The 24,974-nt window shown below is 41.3% G+C and overlaps 1 protein-coding gene across 6 annotated transcripts in view; it reads right to left on the bottom strand.

The window, feature by feature from the left end:
- The window catches only part of CEP70 (centrosomal protein 70), a 104,079-nt gene that overhangs the window by 77,853 nt on the left and 1,252 nt on the right, over window positions 1–24,974 (bottom strand). For 3 of the 6 annotated variants that reach the window (XM_036092152.2, XM_036092151.2, XM_036092153.2), the window contains exon 2: window positions 12,406–12,508. Coding sequence is in view for 1 of the 6 variants with exons in the window: in XM_078071276.1 (XP_077927402.1) it covers window positions 12,406–12,414 (9 nt within the window). In the remaining 5 variants the exon portion in view is untranslated. Of the gene's footprint in view, window positions 1–12,405; window positions 12,509–14,390; window positions 14,545–24,974 lie in introns of those variants that run through there. The other 3 variants (XM_036092146.2, XM_036092147.2, XM_078071276.1) reach the window with 2 other exon arrangements.

Genomic DNA, 24,974 nt, shown 5'->3' with positions numbered 1-24,974 from the left:
ACTACTGGGTATTTACCCCAAAGATACAAATGTAGTGATCCGAAGGGGCACATGCACCCCAATGTTTATAGCAGCAACGTCCACAAGAGCCAAACTATGGAAAGAGCCTAGATGTCCATCAACAGATGAATGGATAAAGAAGATGTGGTATGTGTGCGTGTATATATATATATATATACACATACACAATAGAATATTATGCAGCCATCAAAAAATGAAACCTTGCCATTTGCAACAACGTGGATGGAACTAGAGGGTATTATGCTAAGCGAAATAAGCCAATCAGAGAAAGACAATTATCATATGATCTCACTGATATGTGGAATTTGAGAAACAAGGCAGAGGATCATAGGGGAAGGGAGAGAAAAATGAAAAAGACGAAACCAGAGAGGGAGACAAACCACAAGAGACTCTTAATCTCAGGAAACAAACTGAGGGTTGCTGGAGTGGAGGGGGGTAGGGAGGGATGGGGTGGCTGGGTGATGGACACTGGGGAGGGTATGTGCTATGGTGAGCGCTGTGAACTGTGTAAGACTGATGAATCACAGACCTGTACCCCTGAAACAAATAAAAATATGTTAATAAAAAGAAAAAAAAGTGTCTGCCTTCAGCTCAGGTCATGATCCCAGAGTCCTGGGATCGAGCCCTGCATCCAGTTCTGTGCTCAGCATGGAGTCTGTTTGTCCCTCTCCCTCAGCCCTTCCCCGCCCCCTGCTCATGCTCGCACTCTCTCTCTTCCTCAAATAAAAAAAAAAAAAAATCTGGCTTTGAAGACCACCAGGGCTTAACTCTAGGAACTTTAAAACTCAGCAGGCTTAACTCCAGGAGAACCAGAGGGTGACAGGAAACCGAATCCCTGCCCTTAAAGAGCGAACATACTAAATAACTCAGAGACACAGCACAGAAGCAGTAGCTTGAAAACCACCTGGGGGGTATTCATGAAAGAGATTTATTGACTAATCTTAGAATATGTACGGGAGGGGCCAAAGATTTCTCTGGCAACAAAAGCGATGGCAGGTGCCATTTTTCCTTGCCTCCTGCAGCTTAGATAGCAAGATGTTTCTGAGAGCCAGTTCTAACACTCTCCATCTACCTTGTTGAGTACCACGCCCCCCACATTCTCCTGCAGACCACCCCACCCAACCTGCCCACCTTGGCAGCCATCCCTCCAAAACAGCTCCTGCCCTGCCACACCTGGAAGGAAACTCTGCCAACAATGTACCACTCCAAAGTAACTCCTGCCCTTGGGAGGGAAGGAAATAACCCCCCACCAGCATGCCCACAGTTCCTGCAACTGAGCCTCTAAGCTGGCTGTGCAGAGAGCAAGTCCTGCCCTTCACTGTGCCTGCAGGTATGGCAGATGTTAATTGTAGACAGCTAGCTAGGCTGAATGCCGACCCCACCTACCAGTGAACACACAGGCAGCAGGTGGGCCTTTCAACATTGCAGGGAGCAAACTGTGCCCAGTACACCTTTATCAGGCAAATCAAGTCACTGCAGCCAGTCAGGCTGGAAGCCAGCCCCACCCACTAGCATACCCACAACAGCAGCAGCTCAGCCACAACAGAAGGGTGCACTAAGCCTACACAGGGGACATCCTTGGAGTGCCTGGTTCTAGTGACCAGGGCGGATTTGCATTATACAGCACCACTGGATCTCTTCTACACAAGGCCACTACTTTCAAGACCAGGAGATGTAGCTGACCTACCTAATACTTAGAAACAAATATAGAGAGACAAAATGAGGAAACAGAGAAATATGTCCCAAATGAAAGAACAAGACAAAATCACAGTAAAAAAGATAAATGAAAGAGAGATAAGCAATAAGCCTGGTAAAGACTTCAAAGGTAATAGTCATAAAGATAATTACTAGACTTGAGAAAAGAGTGAATGAACTAGGTGAGAATGTCAACAGAGACACTAAATATAAAGTATATGCATAAATATTTTATAAAATATATACATATATTAAAAAAATAACCAGTAAGAGCTATAGAATTCAATAATAGAAATGAAAAATATACTAGAAGTAATCAGTAGCAGATTAAAAGACACAGAAGAACAAATTAGCTATCTGGAAGACAGAGAAATACAAAGCAACCAAACTGTACAGCAAAAAGAAAAAAGAATAATAAAAAATGAGAATAGGGGAGGGAACTCTGCAACATAATCAAGCATAATAACATTCACATAATAGAGATCCCAGAAGGAGAAGAGAGAGAAAAGGAGGCAGAAAACTTACTAGAAGAAATAATAGCTGAAAACCTCCCCAGTTTGGGGAAGGAAACAGACACCCTGGTCCAGGAAGGACACAAAGGCCCTAATGAAGTTAACCCAAGGAGTTCCACCATCAAACACATAATAGGTCAAACAGCAAAAAGTAATGATAAAGAGAGAATTTTGAAAACACCAAAAAGAAACAGTTACATACAAGGGAGACCCTATAAGGCTATCAGCTAATTTTTCAGCAAAAACATCACAGATGCCAACACTCACTTGCTTACACCAGCCCCATCTCCCCACACCACACGTCAGTGGACCCACCCTTCCCAGTCATGCTTGCCTCAGTCCCAGTCTTACAGGCCTCCTCCCAAGAACACCAGCGCAAACCTCGCCAGCACCACATCTCCTAATCCACGGGTTTTGTAGGACCTCAGCTACAGCAGCAGCAGCAGTGGCAGGACTCATTTCACAGACTGACTACAACACACTTTGTTAAAACACAGCCCACTCGGCAGGGGACCAAACACTTCCCACAACAAGCAAAGAGAACCTCTACAGACAACTGGACTGAAGGAAAAACCTTCAGTTTTTCAACCAGGACTCAACAGCAGAGCATAAGCAACACACACAGGAGACACTCCCTGAAGCACCAGGTCCTAGGGAACAGGGGACACTGCACTGCAGGGAGCTACAGGGCCTCTTCTTCAAAAGACTATTACCATCAAAAGCAAGAGACATAGCTGACTCCAAACACAAAGAAACAAACACAGAGAGTTAGACAAAATGAGAAGACAGAAAATAGGTCCCAAATGAAAGAACAGGACCAAACACCAACAAAAGACCTAAGTGAAATGGATACAAGTAATATGCCTCATGGAGAATTTAAAGTAATGAAGATACTCACTGGACTTGAGAAAAGAGTGGAGGATATTAGTGAGGACCTTAACAAAAAGATAAAAAAAAAAAAAAAACAACCAATCAGAGATGAAGAACACAACAAATCAAATTAGAAATACACTACATGGAATAAATAGCAGGCTAGAGAAAGCAGAAGAACAAATTAATGACCTGGAAGACAGAGTAATGAAAAGTAACCAAGCTGAGCAAAGAAAATATGCAAATTGAGAATATACTCAAGGAACTCAGTGACTCCATCAGCATAATAACATTTGCATTACAGGAATCTCAAAAGAAGAGATAGAAAAGGGGGCAGAAATTTATTTGAAAAAATAATAGCTGAAAACTTTCCTAATCTAAGAAACAGATATCTAGATCCAGAAGGCACAGAGATTCCCCAAAAAATTCAACCCAAGGAGGTCCACATCAAAACACATCATTAAAATGGCAAAAAGTAGTGATAAAGAAAAAAAATTTAAAGCAATAAAAGAAAAGAAGACACTTACATGTAAGTATAAGGCTATCAGCAAATTTTTCAGCAGAAGCTGTGCAGGCCAGAAGAGAGTGACATGATATATTCAAAGTGCTAGTAGGGAAAAACCTGCAGCCAAGAATACTCTATCCAGCAAGGCTATCATTCACAAAAGAAGGAGAAATAAAGACTTTCTCAAACAAAAAAACTAAAGGAATTCATGACCATTAAGCCAGCCCTACAAGAAATATTAAATGAGTGGAAAGGACCATAAGTGAGAATATGAAAAGTAAAAAATATAAAAGCAGTAAAAATAAGTATTTCTGTAAAAATCATGCAAGGGATTCATAAAATAGAAGGATATAAAATATAACACCATATACCTAAAATGTGGAGAGGACAAAAGTAAAGAATGGGTTCAAACTTAAGTGACCACAAACCTATCATAGACTGCTAGACGCAGATGATGTCATATACAAACTTAACAGTAACCACAAATCAGAAACCAGTAATAAATATGCAAAGGATAAAGAGAAAGAAAGCCAAGTATATCATTAAAGAAAGTCAACAAACTATGAAAGAGAACAAGAGAAGATCAGAGAAAAACTACAAAAACAACCACAAAACAAGTAACAAAATGGCAATACATACCTATCAAGAAATATTTTGAATGCAAATAGACTAAATGCTCAAATCAAAACACATACGGTGACAAGAGTGGATTTAAAAAAAACAAAAACCAAGACCCAACTGTATGCTGCCTATAAAAGACTCATTTCAGATGTAAAGACACCTGCAGATTGAAAGTGAGGGCATGGGGAAGCTGGGGTAGCAATACTTCTACTGGACAAAATATATTTTAACACATTTTTTTTAAAGATTTTATTTATTTATTTGAGAGAGAGAACACGAGTGGGGTGAGGGGCAGAGGGAGAAGCAGACTCCCCGCTGAGCAGGGAGCCCAATGCGTGGCTCGATCCCGGCACTCCGGAATCATGACCAAGCCGAAGGCAGACATTTAACTAACTGAGCCACCCAGGTGCCCCTGGACAAAACAGACTTTAAAACAAAAACTGTAACAACAGACAGAGGAGTGTATAATAAAAAAGGGAACAATACAATAAGAGGACATAACAATTGTAAATATTTATGCATCTAACATGGGAGCACCCAAATACATAAGACAGTTAGTAACAAACAATGGAAGTAATTCATAATAATACAATAATAGCAGGGGACTTTAACACCCCACTTACAATGGACAGATCATCCAAACAGAAAATCAACAAGGAAACAGTGCCTTTGAATGACGCACTGGACTAGATGGGTCTAACATATATTAAGAACATCCCATCCACAAACAGCAGATTACACATTCTTTTCAAGTGCACATGGAACATGAGCAGAACATATCACATATTAAGCCACAAAACAAGTCTCAACAAACTCAAAAAGATCGAAGTCATATTATGCATCTTCTCTGACCACAACACTATAAAACTAGAAATCAACTACAAGAAAAAATCTGGAGCACAAATACATGGAGGTTAAATAACATGCTACTAAACAATGAATGGGTCAACCAAGAAATCAAAGAAGAAATAAAAATTACATGAAAACAAATGAAAAATGAAATCACAATGGTCCAAAATCTTTGAGATGCAGCAAAATCATCTCTTCTAAGAGAGTTTATAGCAATACAGGCCAATCTCAAGAAGCAAGAAAAATCTCAAACAACCTAACCTTACACCTAAAGGAGCTAGAAAAAAACACTCCCAACAAACAAAAAAAAACTCCCAAAAAAATAAAGTCCAGAACCAGACCACTTCATAGGGGAATTCTACCAAACATTTAAAGAGAGTTAATACCTATTCTTCTCAAACTTTTCTAAAAAATAGAAGAGGAGGGGCACCTGGGTGGATCAGTCGTTAAGCATCTGCCTTCGGCTCAGGTCGTGCCCCACATCAGGCTCCCTGCTCCGCGGGAAGCCTGTTTCTCCCTCTCCCACTCCCTCTGCTTGTGTTCCCTCTCTCACTGTGTCTCTCTGTCAAATAAATAAATAAAATCTTTAAAAAATAAAAATAAAAAATAGAAGAGGAAAGTAAACTTCCAAATTCATTCTATGAGGCCAGCATTACCCTGATACCAAAACCAGGTAAAGACTCTACAGCGCACCTGGGTGGCTCAGTCATTAAGCATCTGCCTTCGGCTCAGGTCATGATCCCAGGGTCCTGGGATTGAGGCCCGCATCGGGCTCCCTGCTCAGTGGGAAGACTGTTTCTCTCTCTTCCACTCCCCCTGCTTGCTGTGTTCCCTCTCTTGCTCTCTCTCTCTGTGAAAAAATAAATAAAATCTTTAAAAAAAGTTTTTTTAATTTAAAAAAAAAAAAGACACTACAAAAAAAGAGAGCTACAGGCTGATATCTCCGATGAACATAGATGCAAAAATCCTCAACAAAATACTGACAAACTGAATCTAGCAATACATTAAAAAAATCATTCACCAAAATCAAGTGGGATTTATTCCTGGGATGCAAGGGTAGTTCAATATTCACAAATCAATCAGTGTGATACATCACAGCAACAAGAGAAAGGATAAAAACCATATGATCATTTCAATGGATAAATTAAAAGCATTTGACAAAGTACAACATCCATTCATGATAAAAACCCTCAACAAAGTAGGTTTAGAGGAAAAATGCCTCAAGATAATAAAGGCTATATAAGAAAAATCCATAGCTAACTTCATACTCAATGGGGAAAAACTGAGAGCTTTTCCTCTAAGGTCAGGAAGAGGACAAGGATATCCACTCTCACCGCTTTTATTCAACATAGTACTAGAAGTCCTAGCCACAGCAATCTAAAAACAAAAAGAAATTAAAAGCATCCAAAATGGTAAGGAAGAAGTAAAACTTTCATTATTTGCAGATGACATGATACTATCTACAGAAAACCCTAAAGACTCCACCAAAAAACTACTAGAACTGATAAATGAATTCAGTAGTCGCAGGATACAAAATCACTGTAGAGAAATCTGTTGTATTTCTATACACTAATAATGAAGCAGCAGAAAAAGAAATTAAGAAAACAATCCAGGGCACCTGGGTGGCTCAGTCGGTTAAGGATCCAACTCTTGATTTCACCTTAAGTCATGATCTCATGGTTATGAGATGGAGCGATGGAGCCCTGCATCCGGCTCTGCTCAGCTGAGAGTCTGCTTGGGATTCTTTCTCTCCCTCTTCCTCTGCCCCTCCCCACACCATGTGCTCTCTCTCACTCGCACACGTGCGCTCTCTCTCTCTCTCTCAAATAAATAAATCTTTAAAAAGAAACAATCCCATTTACAATTGCACCAAAAATAATAAAATACCTAGAAATAAACTTAACCAGGAGATGAAAGACCTGTACTCTGAAAACTGTAAAACGCTGATGAAAGAAATTAAGACAACACAAAGAAACGGAAAGACAATCCACGCTCGTGGATTAGGAGAACAAATATTGTTAAATTGTCTATGCTACCTAAAGCAATCTACACATTTAATGTAATCCCTATCAAAACACCAATAGCATTTTTCACAGAACTAGAACAATCTTAAAATCTGTAGGGAACCACAAAAGACTTTAAAGAGCCAAAGCAATCTTGAAAAAGAAAAAACAAAACTAGAGGTATCACAATTCCATATTTCAAATTATATTACAAAAACTATAGTAAAAAAAACAGTATGGTAACTGGAACAAAAACAAACACATAGATCAGTAGAACAGAATAGAAAACCCAGAAACAGGGGTACCTAGCTGACTCAGTTGGGAGAGCACGTGACTCTTGATCTCGGGATTGTGAGTTCAAGCCCCATGTTGGGTGTAGAGATTACTTAAAAAAAAAAAAAAAAAAAAGAAAACCCAGAAATAAGCCCACAATTATATGGTCAGTTAATCTTCAACAAAGGAGTAAAGAATATGCAAAGGGAAAGACAGTCTCTTCAATAAATGGCGTTGGGGGGGAGCCTGGGTGGCTCAGTCATTAAACGTCTGCCTTTGGCTCAGGTCATGATCCCAGGATCCTGGGATCGAGCCCACATCGGGCTCCCTGCTCAGCGGGAAGCCTGCTTCTCCCTCTCTCACTCCCCCTGCTTGTGTTCCCTCTCTCTCTGTGTCTCTCTGTCAAACAAATAAATAGGGACGCCTGGGTGGCTCAGTCGGTTAAGCGTCTGCCTTCGGCTCAGGTCGTGATCCCAGGGTCCTGGGATCGAGTCCCGCATCGGGCTCCCTGCTCCACGGGGAGCCTGCTTCTCCCTCTGCCTCTGTCTCTCTCTCTCTCTCTCTGTCTCTCATGAATAAATAAATAAAATCTTTAAAAAAAAAAAAAAACAAATAAATAAAATCTTTAAAATAAATAAATAAATAAATAAATGGTGTTGGGAAAACTGGACAGCTACGTGTAAAAGAATGAAACTGGACTACTTTCTTACACCATACACAAAAATAAACTCAAAATGGATTAAAGACCTAAATGCAGACCTGAAACCATAAAAATCCTAGAAAAGAACACAGGCAGTAATTTCTCTGACATTGATGGTAGTGATATCTTTCTAGATAGGTCTCCTGAGGCAAGGGAAATAAAAGCAAAAATAAGCTATTGGGACTACATCAAAATAAAAAGCTTCTGTACAGCAACAGAAACAACCAACCAAACTAAAAAGCAACCTACAGAATGAGAGAAGATATCTGCAAATGACATATCTGATAAAGGGTTAGTATCCAAAACATTTGAAGACCTTATACAACCTGATACCGAAAAAACAAATAATCCAATTAAAAATGGGCAGAGAACATAAACAGACATTTCTTCAAAGATGACATACAGATGGCCAACAGGCACATGAAAACATGCTCAATATCACTCATCATCAGGGAAATGCAAACCAAAACCACAATGATATATTATCTCATACCTCTCAGAATGGCTAAAATCAAAAACTCAAGTACTGACAAGGATGTAGAGAAAAAGGAACCCTTGTGCACCGTTGGTGGGAATGCAAACTGGTACAGTCACTGTGTGAGACGATATGGAGGTTCCTCAGAAAATTAAAAATAGAACCACCCTATGATCCAGTAATCATGCTACTGGGTATTTATCCAAAAAATATGAAAACACTAATTCAAAGGAATACATGCACCCTTAGTTTATAGCAGTATTATTTACAATAGCCAAACTACTGAAGCAGCCCAAGTGTTCATTGATAGACGAATGGAAAAAGAAGATGCAATATATATCCAATGGAATATTATTCGGCTATAAAACAATATGTATGAACCTAGTGAGTATTATGCTAAGTGAAATAAGTCACTCAGAGAAATACAAATACCATATGATTTCACTCATGTAGAATTTAAGAAACAAAATAGAGCAAAGGGATAAAAAAGAGACAAACCAAAAAAACAGACTCTTAACATGAAGGAACTGGAACTAAGATACACTGCTGATGGTCATGTAAAATAGGACAACCACTTTGAAAAACACTTTGGCAGTTTTTTTAAAAGGTTAACTATACACCTAAGACCCAGCCATTCCATTCCTAGGTATTTACCCAAGAGAAATGAAAGCATATGACCACACAAAGACTTGTACATAAAAGTTAAGAGATTTATCTGTAATAGCCAGGAACTGAAAACAACTCAAATGTCCATCAAAGCTGAACGGATACACAAACTAGTATATGCACACAATGGAATACCTCTCAGCAATAAAAAGGAATAAACCTTCAAAAAAAAGGAATGAACTATTGATATATGCAACAACACATATGAACCAGACAACACTTACACTGAGTAAAAGAAGCCAAAGATATACATACTGTATGACTCCATTTATATAAAATTCTAGAAAACAGAAAACAAAAACTAATCTAATCTAAGTAGATCAGTGGTGGCTAGGGGAACAAGAGGCTGGAAAGATGGACCACAAAGGGGAAAAAGGGAATTTTGGGGGTGATGGATATATGCCCAATCTTGATTGTGTGATGGTTTGACATATATATATATGTCAAAACTTATCAAATAGTACACTTTAAATATGTGCAGCTTATTGTAGATCACTTATATCTCAATAAAGCTGTTTAAAAAATAAAACTTTCCTGAAATGAAAAAATATATACATTTGAAATTACATATGGAAAGAGCATATCACATACTTGAGAATACTGACCCATCCTAATAAAATTACTAGACTTCAAAGAAAAAATTCTCTGGTCATCTAGAAAAAAAGAACAATGACTTATAAGGGGAAAAAATATTAGATTATCATCTGGCTTTGATATCAATGCTTTATACCAGAAGAAAGAGTGTAATATATTTAAGAAACTCAAGGAAAACAAGTGTGAACCAAGGACTTTATATCAGCAAAACTGCCTTTCAAGTATAAAGAACACAAGCTTTTATCCACATACAAGAACTTAGGGGATATTCCTTCCTGAGGAACCTAATAAAGGAGCATTGGGTAACCAAAATGATATATAGGGGAACCTGGATGGTTCAGCATCTGCTTTCGGCTCAGGTCATGATCCCGGGGCCCTGGGATCCAGCCCTGCATTGGGCTCCCTGCTCAGTGGGGAGCCTGCTTTTCCCTCCCCCAATCCCCTGCTTGTGCTGTCAAACAATAAAAAATCTTAAAAAAAAAAAAAAATGGGGTTATAGATATAATAGAGAAATTAAATAAAAGCTCTATAGTCTCAATTTGTATTGGAAGTATTTATATGCACTCATGAGATACTTAATCTTTAATGTGTGTGTGTCTGTATATAAACAGATGTAGGAATTCTAGCTCTGCCTACTGAAAAGCCTCAAACAATGACTATGGATCCCTAGCATACAGATTATGACCCTGAAATGCAATTTCCCTCTAAAAAAAAAACCCAGAGTTTTTTTGAATAAATGGATGATTTCAGATTTGGGACAGAGCATTCAAGCTATCAGATAACAAGCTATCAGACTATTAAGGGTCGTATCAAAAGAACAGGCTTAAATAGGCTCCCCGCAGGGCAAAGATGAGACAACATGAGCTTCAATAATGATAATGATTGCAATGAACTAAAACCCAACAAATATGTTTAAGTTCATGACCTTATACTGACATTAGATTTTCTAAAAAGAATGGTCTTCAGAAGATAAGGAACATAAATGGAAAGAATCAAGCATTTACGCTGCCTGTCCTAAAGGAATTGTACAGCTGTGTATCCAGATGACAAATAAGGGACTAGTATGCCAATTAATAAGAAAAAAAAAAAACAGGATAGAATTAAAATACCACTATTTTGCAACCTTAAATGAATAGATACAGGCATGAAGTATCAAGAGTTGCTGAGATCACAAAGAGAAACATAGGCACCTCCAATGGTCTTGCGAAACACCGCTTAAAGAACTGCCAAAGGACTTGAATCTGAGTCTGATCCAGTCCTGGATCCAGCTACCAATGTGCAGGAATTACCCAGGGCAGAACATAATTGAATTGTACATGAATTTATAATCAGCAAAATCCAGACTGTAGGATATGTAAGTCAAACCCAGATCCTGCATCAGATAAATTATAAGGGAAAGGAAGGAATAAAGAGAAAACCTACAGATTTTTTTAGAAGATTTATTTATTTATTTGAGAGAAAGTCTCAAGCGGACTCTCCAGGCTGAGTATGGAGCCAAACGCGGGGCTCAATCTCATGACCCTGAAATCACGACCCGAGCCAAAACCAAGAGTCAGATGCTCAACTGACTGCACAACCCAGGCACCCTGGAAACCTACAGATCTTTTAAAAGATTTTTTAAAGATATTTTAAAAGAGTTTTTAAGGGGGAACTGGGTGGCTCAGTTGGTTAAGTATCTTGCTCTTGGTTTCAGCTTAGGTCATGATCTCAGGGTCATGAGATGGAGCCCAGTATGAGGCTTCACGCTCAGAAGGAGTCTGCTTGAGATTCTTTCCCTTTCCCTCCCTCTCTGCTCCTCTCCCCGTTCGTTCTCTCTCTCTAAAATAAATAAAATCTTAAAAAAAAAGTTCTTAAAAATTTTTTTAATCAGCAAGGCTACACTACAGTGTCTAGAAATATACATTTACGAAAAAAAAAAAACACAAGGAAGCAATTACTATAGAAGTCAGAAGAATGGCTACTAATGGGAGTACAGAAGTAACTGTGATTGACATGGAGCAATAGAGGGGCTCTGGCATGGTGAGCATGATTCTACACCCTGATCTGAGTTGTATCATCTTATTTTAATAATTTATTAAGCTACACATTTGGTACATGTGTTTTCTGTTTGACTTAATAAAAACTCATTTTATAATAAAAAAATTTTTATTAAATAATAAAAACAAAAGTAATGAAAACCCTAACCAAAAGAAAGCTGGTATAGGTCTGTAGCCAGGCTGACTGGATTTGAATTGTGGATTCTGCCACACAGCCAGGAAAATACTAATGACTCTGTGCCCTGATCTCATTATCATAAAATGAGGATTGTAAAAGTACTTGGCTCATAGGGGTGTTATGGAAATTAGGAGTTAATATAGAAAGAAAATAGAACAGTGCCTGGCTCATAGCAGGACAGAGTTGGTGATTAGAGTTGGTGACCACCAACTATGTGAATTAATGTAGTTACTTAACCTCTCTGGGCTTCAGTTTCCTTACCTGAGTTTAAAATATCTACCTGATAGGATTATCAGGAGATCAGAAGGAAATATATGCAATGTATCTATTACAGTATTCAACAAATAATAGGTCTTTTCCATGGCCTCCCAACATCCAGAGAGAGTTATCTATCACATTAGACATACCTCAGTCATAGCACATTCCTCTTGCACTTTTCACCTGGTCATTTAAGTTGATCTCAATGAAATGATCACCCAGTGAGTCTCACGTCCGAAACTGGATCTTCATCTAGATTTCAAAAAGATAAAGAAACCAAAATCTTAAAATGTTCAACTTCCTACTAAGAATGGTCTTGTGTCACTCCCAGAGCAGGCATCTATGGTACTGCTAAACACTGAACTCAAGTAGGAACAACTGAAGTAACCACTGATGGACTCGACGCTCATGATCATGTGTCTCCTCCCTTCTCTTCTTTCCTCTCCCTGCTTTGTTGAAACATTTAGGTGGGAGTCCAGATTTATCATAACCTATCATCAATTCTGACTTCTGGCTACAAAGGTAGATTATTCTCATTTGCAAGGGTACTAAAATGAAGCACTCTCAGACAAATACCACTAAACACAAAAGGCAAAGGCAGGAAGAAAAACTGTCTCAATTCCACCAGTGACCAAGCCCTCCTTTCCAGAGGTCCATGCTGGGAAATTAATGTGCTGATAGTGTGCACCAGCATTTTCCCCCACTATAAGCTGTGAGAGGACACAGATCTGGAACTTTGAGTCACAGGCAGAGACCAAATGTTTTCCAAGGCGAAAGCTGATGCTATAGCTTTAATCAGTGCCATAACACACCTAAAGTAAGACCATGGGAATAGGGGTTGCAGGATACAAGTTGGTTTGTAAATGGCATAAAAAGCCAAATGCAGAGAAGCAAGGCATGTTGTATCTTCTGGCACTGTCCAGGTTTCGAAGAGTCCTCTGGTAACTTACCCTTCATAGGTCTGAAGCCCAGGTAATAAGCATCATCCAATAAATGTAACTATTTTTCACCACTTTCTTGGGGAAAGCTGGAAATAACAAACCATGGCCTGTAATGATTCTTTCTCAATTGAGACATCAAAATCTGTAATTAACTATCTCAAAAGCATATATTTCACATTACTGCAATAAATGGAACAAGCAATGCTTTCAAAGTCTCTGTCAATTAAATACAAAAGCTCTACTCCAAAAACATGCCAGCGTGCTGCTCAATTCTTAAGAAGTGAATCTACTGCAAATAAGGAAATGGGAGTTAGGATTGGGAGTCATCTCCACCCAATCACTCTGCCCCAGGAGAGGGTACACAAAGGGCCAGAACACGCCTCTCCGCCTTTGAGGCAGAAGCTGCGGACAAAACCCCAGTCAGCCACCTCTTCCTCAAGGTGTGGCGGGGGAGGCCGGAGTCTACCTGGCAATGCAGAAAGTAAAAACTCATGCAGAGGACTGGAACCAACGTAGGTGATGCCAGCACAATGCTTAATATTATGGTTGGAAAATAAGTGGTAGTAGAAACCCTTTCCGTGCGGTCTCTAGGTGCCGGATCCCAGCCTCCTGACATTTCCACCTCATTGACTTTCTTCACAGAATCTATTTAGACTCCGCAGAAAGTCAGCGGGCCTCCGAATCTGGAATGAGCCTAAAGAGCCGTTGGAAGGGCTACTCGCCTACTCCTTCGTGTATCTATCCCCCTTTTGCTCCGAGTCTTCTCTAGCCAAGCAACCTTCTCAGACAACTTGACACTGAAAAGCAAAGCGGGTGAGCTCTGGTCGACTCTTGGATGCGGAGGAATCGCCCAGGACTTAACCGCAATCCAGTCTGCGCCCCGTATCATTCTAAGCCTTACGCTTACGGCCTCGTTTAACCTTCTCAACCCACACCTAACGCCAAGAATTACCAGCTGTATGCTACGCATGAAGAAACGGAGGCGCTGAGACGTTAAATGAGCAGCCAAAGATGGCAAAGGCCGGGGAGCCAGGACTCGAACCAGGTTTGTCCAGGACCGCAAACCTTATACAGGGATTTTTAACCGGCGGGCTCTCTGGGCGCCCGGACAAGGGTCGTTCTGACCATTCCCTCGGACCAGGCCAGGCCGGTCCCGGGGATGCTTCAGGGAGGGGAACCCCAGCTCCACTCACCTTCCTCGGCCGCGGCCTCCCTCCAGCAGCGCGCCCGGCCCGGCCCCACTCAGCCCCCTCTGGCCCCGCCTCCGCGACCGTTATCGCGCCGCGGGAGGCCGGCCAATCGAGCTGGAGCGCGGCGAGAGGGCCCGCCTCGGCTCCTCCTCCGAACGCGGGAGCTGTTTTCTCCCACCTCCGGGCGGGTGGTGGGGGCGGGGAGAGGGCGGGGACCCAGGGGTCTAGGTCGGCCCCGCGTCCGGTTCGCTCCGCTGTGGGGGCGGGACTTACAGTCACGTAGGCGAGAGTGCGCCGAGCTCACGGTGTGCGCCTGCGCACCGCCGTCGCGCTGAAGACAAGCCCTGGCCTTGCAGGTGCCGTCAACAGCCACCTGGAAACTCATTTGCCCGGAAGACCGCAGAAATACATATTTGAGGCCGTAGGTGAAAATGAGGCCCCGGCAAGGTAGCCACCGCACACTGCCCTCCACACACATACTCAGGCTGTGACTGTGAGCCCTTGCTACAGGACTAGTCAGCCTGTTCTCTAGGTTCCAGACCTTGCTGAGCACGGCAACACCTGGCATTTGGAGGACCCCAGTATGTGTTTGTTGATGACATTCTACCCTTCCGTTCCGCACTTTTTTTTTTAAAGATTTTATTTATTTATTTGACAGAGAGAGAGATAGCGAGAGCAGGAACACAAGCAGGGGGAATGGGAGAGGGAGAAGCAGGCTTCTTGCCGAGCAGGGAGCCCAATGTGGGACTCGATCCCAAGACCCTGGGATCATGACCTGAGCCCAAGGCAGACGCTTAATGACTGAGCCACCCAGGCGCCCCGTTCAGCATTTTCAAGTCTCCACGAAGTGTCAGGCCCTACTTGAGGCTCCAGAAATGCAGAGGTGGCTGACCGGAGATGCTCAAAGTCTAGTTAGGGGGATGAATATACGCTCTGAAATTAAGATCAGTGTGATAGGCATAATCAGAGAAGTTTGCGCAGGGCACAGAAGGGAAGGAGAAGAATTATCTAAATGGGTCACTTTAGTCTTCCTAGACCTGTGGGTCTCAACCCTGGCTGCATATTAGAATCACCTGAGGAGCTGTGAAAACTTGGTGCTCAAGCCCCAGACGACTTAAATCATTATCTCCAGGGTGGGACTCAGGTGTTAATAGTTTGTCAATAATGTCTCTCCCCTCCCCCCTCCCCAAGTGATTCCAGTGTGCAGCCAAGCTCAAGAACTGCAAACTTAGAGGAATACTCGAATGATTCTGAATGGTAGGAGTTCCCCAGCAATACAGGGAGGAAAGATATTTAGAGAAAACTTCATGTGCAAATTAAATAATTTCAAAGCACATTATTATAATGCCTAGATCACAAGTAATCAGTAAACCTTATTATTTTTTGTCATTAAACCTGGGCCCCTTTGGTACAGCTCATATCTGCCCTCTCCTAAAACCTAACTCCCAAAGCCTTTAAAAAAATATAATGGAACTTACTGAGGGTTTCCTGACGAAACTGAGTAATACGTTCCATCCCTGGAGAGGCAGAGTAGGAAGGCCAAAGGAGGTGTGCTAAGGACCTGGGACTTTATCCAGGGGGTGATGGGAAACCATAGACAAGTTTTCAAAGGAAGTAATAAAATGGAAAGGTTTTTGTTTGGGTGTCTTCAAGCCTAATTTTCATGCATCTTGATAATACAGATAAAAACTGTAAAAACAGCTCCACCATGTACAAATACGATCACTGCTTTTTTTCCTCACAAAAGGAAATCACCTCAATATTTTATTTCTCAGCTTAATAAATTCAGAACCTACAAATAGGGTCCCTGTACACCATTTTCAAAAACTCATGGGGGTTAAGTGATCCAAAAATTCCTAGCAGAAAAATACAACTTCCACACACCTGAAGGGAAGGCCTGGCGTCTCATTGGCCCACTATTGTCGTTGCATCTTACAGCCACATGGTGTCGCTGTTTGACGACCTGTATTTTCCAGGCCTGTGGTTGTGCAGGTCCCATAAGGGCCAACAAGGATCTCCAACAGAGGGCATTAATCATGATGTGTCTCACAAGAAGTCTCAGGGTCACAGCTTTTCAGGTACAATACTTTCAGGCCCATATTTAGCCTTCTTCCTAGGCAGCTGGGGTTACTGTGAGTTTGATCTCTGTGTCTGCCCCACGCAAACATGTTCTCAACCCTGCCCCCAATCCCTTTCCTTACCTGGCTATTCTCACTAGCAATAGCTGCTAGTTAAACAGATTTTCATTTTCAACCCTGGAAACACAGAATCCAACTGCTTGCCTTTTCCAAGACAATAGGGTGACTTGCCCACTCTTCTGACTAGCTGCACTAATTGAGCCAGGAGGTCAAATATTATGCGTCAGTTGGAACCAGTTTGGCTGCAGATAATAGAAAAGCTGATTCAAACGGTCTTCTTAAGCAGTAAATAAATTTATTATCTCACACAACTGGCAAAACAGACTTTAAGGTTGGTGAACTCAATGGTTCAACAACTTATCAAGGACCCAGTCTATTAGTCTCTCTGCTCTCCTCTAAACATGGTAGGTTTCAAATTCATACTAAAGTGGTTTTCCAGATGTCTACCAGGAGCAATCAGGACCATATACTTTCTTTTCCATCTAAAATCATTCCTTCCGGTTTTTTTGACCAATTAGGTCACACAGGCACATACTCTGCCTCCCAATCAGTAACTGCCTAGCAGATGTGAAGAAGACTTAAGATTGGGTTCCAGAAGGGAAAAGGGGTTACCATAATTGGAATTGGCAATGGGGTGGGTGCTCCTTGAGTCACATAAGTTGCAAGGGGGAGGTATGGCTACTTGAGTAAAACTGGAGTCCTGTAAGGGCCAAGAGGACCATGGATGCTAGATGTAAGATCACCAGTATCCTTTACAGTCTTCAAAGCACAAGAAGGCTGATTACCCTCTATTTCCTAACAAGAGAGCCTCCTCCTCATCCCTCCTGGATTTTGTGTGTATCAAGTGGAGGGGAGGAAATTCTACAGCACTGTCCTCCAAAGGAATTCCCCTCTTATGGACCATGAAGGCCTTTCCGGCACCTCTCTTTGCTAGAGAAGTAAAAGACTGCACACAAATTCAGTCTTTGACTCAGCATCCTGCTGCATTGATCTCGAGTTTTTTCTTTTTTAAGATTTTATTTTTAAGTAATCTCTACACCCAAGATGGGGTTCGAACTCAGAACCCCAGGATCAAGAGTCGCATACTCTAACAACTGAGCCAGCCAGGCATCCTGATCTCAAGTTTTCTATGGGTCTTCAATGACCCACCAGGATGCTAATAGTTCTAAACACTCATTTAACATTCATTTACAAAAATGTATTAGGCCCCTAGATCAAGCTAGATGCTGTGTTTATAGTGGTGAGTAAACCAGATGAGATTCTTGCCCTCATGGTGCTTATGAAAAAAAAAAAAAAAAAAACACAAATAAGCATTAATTATGATAAATGCTATGAAGAGGAAGGAAGAGAACAGGGGTATGTGGAGGAGGCTCTCTCAGGAAGTGACATTTAAGCTGAGATCCAAAGCCTGTCTTCATTTCAGCTTACTGCTCTCCTCTGTGCTTTGTTTTTGTTTTTTTTTTAAAGATTTTATTTATTTATTTGACAGAGAGAGACACAGTGAGAGAGGGAACACAAGCAGGGGGAGTGGGAGAGAGAGAAGCAGGCCTCCCGCCGAGCAGGGAGCCCGATGCAGGGCTCGATCCCAGGACCCTGGGATCATGACCCGAGCCGAAGGCAGACGCTTAACGACTGAGCCACCCAGGTGCCCCTCTCTCCTCTGTGCTTTGTATTCCCAGTATAAATTACAGCCTCCATTAGCAATGAAAACGGATATTTTCATTTCTGAACTTCTAAACTGATTCTCAAATTTTCTCCTAGGCATAGACCTATCAAGTTTCTCCCCATAACAAGGAGTATACCAAATTCGAATGGCATTTGGGTGATAAATTCTTCAAGATTCTTCAACTCACAAGTCTTTTAGACTTAGAACCCTTAATTACACGAATACATTTGTTTCTGCCTCCCTTATGAGAATTTGAACTCTGGGGACATGGATCATATCTTACTTTTTTCAGGACCTAGCATTGTCCCTGGCACATAGTAGGTGCTCAACACAGTGTGGATGGCACTGCTAAATTTGAGTCAGATTTAGACAGGGGCATTCACCTTCAATAGCCATTTTCCAGTATGAAAGACCATTAGCAAATAGCTCAAACAAATAGATTAATAACATGGGGTGCCTGGATGGCTAAGTCAGTTAAGCATCTGCCTTCAGCTCAGGTCATGATCCCTGGGTCCTGGGATCGAGCCCCACGTCGGGCTCCCGGCTCAGTGGGGAGTCTACTCCTCCCCCTGCTCATGCTCTCTCTCTCAAATAAATAAATAAATAAATCTCAAAAAAAAAAAAACAAATAGATTAATAACAAATGCTCAAGAATACAGATTAACAATAGTTATATTAATTGAACCTTTAAAATGTGTCAAGTTCTGGGCTACACACTTTTTTCTAACTTCTTGACTCTTCACAACAACCTTAACATAAGTACTGTTAATCTTCATTCTACAAATGATCAAATTAGAAAATAGACATTAAAAAAAAAGTGGGCTCCTGGGTGGCTCAGTCGGTTAAGTGTCTGCCTTTGGTTCAGGTCATGATCTCAGGGTCCTGGGTTTGAGCCCCACATCAGCTCTGCTCAGTAGGGAGTCTGCTTCTCCCTCTCCCTCTGTGCTCGCACTCTCTCTCTCTCAAAAAGAAACAAAAAAATCTTAAAAAAAAAAAAGAAAAGACTTGCTAAGATCACACAGCCAGTATGTGGCAGAGCCAGGATCTGAAACCAGCATTCAGGCTCCAAAGCCTATTTCATTAACCACTTGACCATACCACTTCTCTTGATGGGCATCTGCTCTACCGTAAGAGAATATGCATTTATTCCAATTTGCAGCTATTTCATCTGTCTGTGTATTAGTTATCTACTGATGCATAACAAATTATCCCTAAAATTAGAAGCTTAAAACAAACATTTGCTATCTTGACATGTCTGTGGATCAGGAATACAGGACTGGCTTAGCTGGATGTTCTGGACAGAATCTTTCATGAGGTTGCCGTCAACCTGTTAGCCACGGTTAGTCATTTCAAGGTTCAACTGGGGCTGATGGATTCACTTCCAAACTCACTCATGAGGTTATTGGCAGGGCTCAGTTTGTTCCTTAGCAAGCAGACCTCTCCACAGGCTGCCCGAGTACCCCCACAACATGACAGCTTCCCACAAAGGGAGTGATCTAAGAGAATGTGTGAGCACCTAAGATGCAAAAGTCTTTTTTATAACCTCATCCAGGAAGTGACATATCATCACTTCTGCTATATGCTATTAATCACACAGACCAACTATGGTAAAATATGAGAGGATTACACAAGGATGTAAATACCATACAGTGGGGATCCTTGGGAGCCATTTTGGAGGGAACTTACTACAATCTGATTGCTCATTTTTTGTGAGTGCCTCCTCCACTAGAATGTAAACTTCACAAGTGAAGAATAACCATCAGTGCTGCTCATTGTTATATTCTCCCCACAGTGCTTGCCATAGAACAGACTGTCAATAAATACTAAATAAATGTAATGATGACGATGATATGAATTCCAAAGAATGAGCTCCCTACAACAATCCTGTCTTACTCTAACACAGATTTCCAGTTGCCATTCATGGTAGCATAAATAAATAAATAAATAAATAAATAAATAAATATTTAAGATTTATTTTTAAGTAATCTCTACACCCAATATGGGGCTCGAACTCACAACCCTGAGTTGCATGCTCCACTGACTGAGCCAGCCAGGCATAGCTCAAATAACTTTTAAAAGCAAGATCCTATCATGACTACATTTACTCATAATTTCTTTTTCTTTTTTTGCTAAAGAAAACCCATAATTTTTATTTCATTGCCAGTTTTCCAGGAAGTGAAATCTCAAAGGAGATGAAAAAAAATTTCTGAGCTGAACCCAAAGCTATGCGGGATTTAGAGAGGGGTGTTACCTAATGGTAAATGCCTACTCAGGAGCACCAGCAGAGCCAGGGGCAAGTTAGAGGAACTGAGTCTAAGATTCTTGCATTGGATAGGACCCTGGAAGCATGTTAAAGTGGTTCTAGGTCAGTGACTCTCCCTAGCTCCCAGATACAATTATCTCAAAATAAAGTTTTTAAAAAACCACCAATAGACTGGGGTGCCTAGGTGGCTCAGTCAGTTAAGCAGCTAGTTCTTGATTTTGGCTCAGGTCATGATCTCAGGGTCGTGGGATCAAGCCCCAGGGGGGCTCCACGCTCAGTGGAGAGTCTGCTTGAGGATTCTCTCTCTCCCTCTCCCTCTGCCACTCCCTCCCACTCATGCTCTCTCTCTCTAAAATAAATAAATCTTAAAAAAAAAAAAATCACCATAGGGACACTTGGGTGGCTCAGTCAGTTAAGTGGCTGCCTTCGGCTCAGGTCATGATCCCAGGGTCCTGGGATAGAGCCCCACATCGGGCTCCCTGCTCTGCAGGGAGCCTGCTTCTCCCTCTGCCTGCCCTGCTGTTCTGCATGCAGCTCTCCCTGCTTGTGCTCTCTCTCTCTGACAAATAAATAAATAAAATCTTATAAAAAAAAATCACCATAGACCTACATTAAAAGAAGTTCTAAGTATGTAATTTAGAAAGAAGAAAAGTGATGAAAGAAGACAAGGATTGTTGAGAAAAATGATAAACATGTAGATAAATCCAAACAAACATTGTATAATTCAGTATAATGATCATGAAGGCAAATGCGTGGGCTGAAAAAAAAGGACAGACGCAGATCAGACTTATAAGGTTACTTACAAGGTGAAAGGGGACAGCCATTGGAGTTAGAGTATTCCAAGGTCCTTGTATTATTTAGAAGGAGTGGGATGTTTAGGCTCTGTTAAGTTTGCAATGTAAAATTTTAAGGGTAGCCACTCTAAGAACAGGAATAGGGTCAATGACTTCCAAACCAATAGACAGAAAAAGTGGAATATGAAAACAAAAATTCAGGCTACTTTTAAGAATGAAAGAAAGACGAACAAAAAGCAGAGCAAAGGTGGGACAAATAGAAAGCAAAAGGTAAAATAGTAGATACAAGCTAAATACACTAGTAATAATAAATTAACAGTATATAATTCAAAGTGGGATAGTGCAAAACACCTTTTTCATTATTATTTTTAAAATAAATTTATATCCCCCCCCACCCATTTCTCCCCCCCTCAACCTCTGATGACTACCTATCTGTTCTCTATGAGTTTGTTTTTGGTTTTGTTTTTAGATTCCACCTATAAAAGATGTATTTGTCATTCTGTCTAATTTCACTTAGCATAGTGTCCTTAAGGTCCATCCATGTTGTCACAAATGGCAGAATTTCCTTTTTTATGGCTGAATAAAAGTGTGTGTGTGTGAGAGAGAGAGAGAGGAAGAGAGAGAGAGAGAGAGATAAATACCCAGAAGTGGAATTGCTGGATTATATGGTAGTCTATTTTTAATTTTTTTTTGGAGGGGCAGGGAGGGGTAGAGGGAGAGAGAGAACTTTAAGCAGGCTCCACAACCAGCGCAGAGCCCAACGCAGGGCTCGATCTCAGAACCCTGAGATCATGACCTGAGCTGAAATCAAGAGTCGGACACAACCGACTGAGCCACCCAGGCACTCCTATTTTTAATATTTTTGAGGAACCTCCGCACTGTTTTCCATAGTAGCTGCACCAAAATACATTCCTACCAACAGTGCACAAGGGTTCCCTTTTCTCCACATCTTTGCCAACACCTGTTATTTCTTATTGACAACAGCCATTCTAATGGGTATGAGCTATTCATGTATGTAACTACAGAAAATGGACTCACAAGGAAACACCAAATTCATGTTCATATTGGCTTTGGAAGAAGAGAAGCAAGTAATGGTGTTGGACTTGCAAATCCAATAGGGTTTTTATCTGCAATGTTTTCTTCCATTGAAATTTTTCAATGAGCCAATATTTAATGATGGTCAGTCAATTCTAGGTAGCAGGAATATGGGTATTATTTTCTATACTTTTTAAGTTTCTCTAAATAAACATGGTACAAATTTTTACCAAGTCTTAACCAACTGGAACACGTGTATGTATTGCCTTCTTTGGCTCTTTGCTCTAATTAAGGGTGTATCTACAGACCCCACCCTCCACATGACTCAAACCAACACGTACGTTCTCCTGAACTCGTCAAGCTTCTCCCGTTTGAAGTTCTACAAAATCACCTTGTTTCACTGCCTCTCCACCTTCCCTGTTGGTGTAGGTAGCGCCACAGCGTCCTTGGGCTGAGGGAAGGTGTCTAAGCGGCAGCAGCACGGCCGGCAGCAGGGGACTGTGCGTACTGGCACTGGCTCTGACACACACTCCTCTGAGGCCAGTTGTGAGCCCTGGGCTTGTTTCTAAAGCACCGGTGCCTCTTCCTTTAAACATATCGCCAGGGCACCTGGGTGGCTCAGATGGTTAAGCATCGGCCTTTGGCTCAGGTCAAGATCCCGGGCTCCTGGGATCGAGTCCTGCATCACACTCCCTGCTCCTTGGGGAGCCTGCTTCTCCCCCTGCCTTTCTCTGTCTCTCTCTCTGTCGCTCATGAATAAAGAAATAAAATCTTAAAAAAATAAAAATAATAAACATATCGCCAGTAGTCAGGCTGGACCAATACGGGAAGGGCATGTGGAAAATTTTAAGTCTTGTAGGTATCAGACTATGTAACTTTTCCCTTTTATTTTGATCTCCATTCACGTTGTTTAAAAAGTAAGTTCAGGAAATCAGTCAATGCATTAACAATTCCCTTTTCAAAAGGAGGCCCAATGAAAGCATGGAGGATGGTGAATGAAAAAAAAAAATATCACTCATGGCCTGGCTGGTTCAGTCGGTAGATCATGTGACTCTTGATCTCAGGGTTGTAAGTTCGAGCCCCATGTTGGGTGTAGAGATTACTTAAAAATAAAATCTTAAAAAAGCAGTCAGTCAATCCAATCAATCACTGATGTCAATGGGCAAATCAGTGAGAGGCAGTTTAAGAGGTAAGAACCAGCATCTAGGTACTTCCTGGGGAAACAAGGAAATAATCTGGGAATGAGAATAAAGTCAAAAGCATGGGACACCTGGCTGGCTCTGTCAGAAGAGTATGTGACTCTTGATCTTGTGGTTGTGAGTTTGAGCCCCATGTTGGGCATAGAGATTACTTTGAGGGAAAAAAATAGTAAAGTCAAAAGCAGGATCAGCTTGACTGAATACATTTTATACTCAAGTTCAATACCTCTCACAGTATTTTCTTCAGACTTTTTTCTGTAACAGTTCTGTCTAGTAACGAGTGACTAATGCTACCCTCAGTGTCCTGGGCCCCAGGAATGAGTAGGTGGAAAATGTAGCCCAAACTGGTATGTTCAATTCCAGGTATCCCAGAAATTATACCCAAACAGAAAATAGTGACATAGAACAAGCCAGCTGAGGAATCAGACTGCACTGCCTATTCGTTGTGCAGACTTGAGTACACCTCATGAATGTACTCTGTGCTCCATGGGCAGAGGAGCTTCCCAGGCCTCTAAGGAAGGGTCCAGATATTTCTTCAAGCACAATTAACACTTTTGTAATAACAGGCCCCGTTAACATGAACTTTTTGAATCCCACAAGCCTGGCTCCACATGCTGGCTCGGCAACTTCTAAAGGGCTTTGGGTCTCTCTATAATGTAAGTACTGGGCTGTTGTGAAAAATACAAGTAACAATATATAAGGACATAGCAAGCATCCAATAAATTATACCTTAACGGTCTTGTAAAGGATATCCAGATTCCTAAAGTTTTACAAGAAAATATAATCCTTCATTACATAGTATCACAGAGCTGCTCCCCAAGCAGGGTTTCCTGGTCCTAGCCCAATGACCCAGGATTGTTTCTTAGAAGAACTAAGGATTAGAAAAAAGTAATTAGGGACATGTCTTCAGCTAGCCTTGTCCCATCGCTGGAAATTTCCACTCTGGGGCCTTTTACCTTTTCCCACCTACCTCATTCTTTCAACAATTATTTATTGAAAACTCTCTGCTCAAGACACTGGTTTAGAAGAAAATACAAATATGAAAAGTCTTTGTCTTCCAGGAGCTTTCAATACAGGGTTGCAAACAAGAAATCAGTGCTCACTAACCAGAATCCTTATAACATAATTTGCTTAAGAATTCAGTCATTATTACTTTGCAGACTGATTAACCTAAATAATAGATTGTTCCCTCTTATCTCTCTATTCCCCTTCTCTCACATACTTGCTCAGCATCTAGAAACTGCTTCAACTCTTACCAACCCTAAAGATGAAATAATCCTTTACATTAACCTCAAGCGGGGGGAAGAAATTACACAGTGGGGCCTCGATGGCCCCATGCCCCCCAATCTTCTGGGCCCTCAGAGTCCCCCCAGAATCCCTTCAAATGTCTGTATATTGTCACTGGGCACACTCTCTACAGGGACCACTCACTGCCCTCCTCAAATGGCCCACTCAGCAACCCTCCTCCCTCTCTGCTGGTGACAGTGAAAAT

This window comes from Halichoerus grypus, chromosome 1, assembly GCF_964656455.1.
Source record: "Halichoerus grypus chromosome 1, mHalGry1.hap1.1, whole genome shotgun sequence".
In the NCBI taxonomy this organism is placed as follows: Eukaryota; Metazoa; Chordata; class Mammalia; order Carnivora; family Phocidae; genus Halichoerus; species Halichoerus grypus.
The sequence above is the reverse complement of the archived record's forward strand: the minus strand, read 5'-3'. Positions and strand labels throughout refer to the sequence as shown.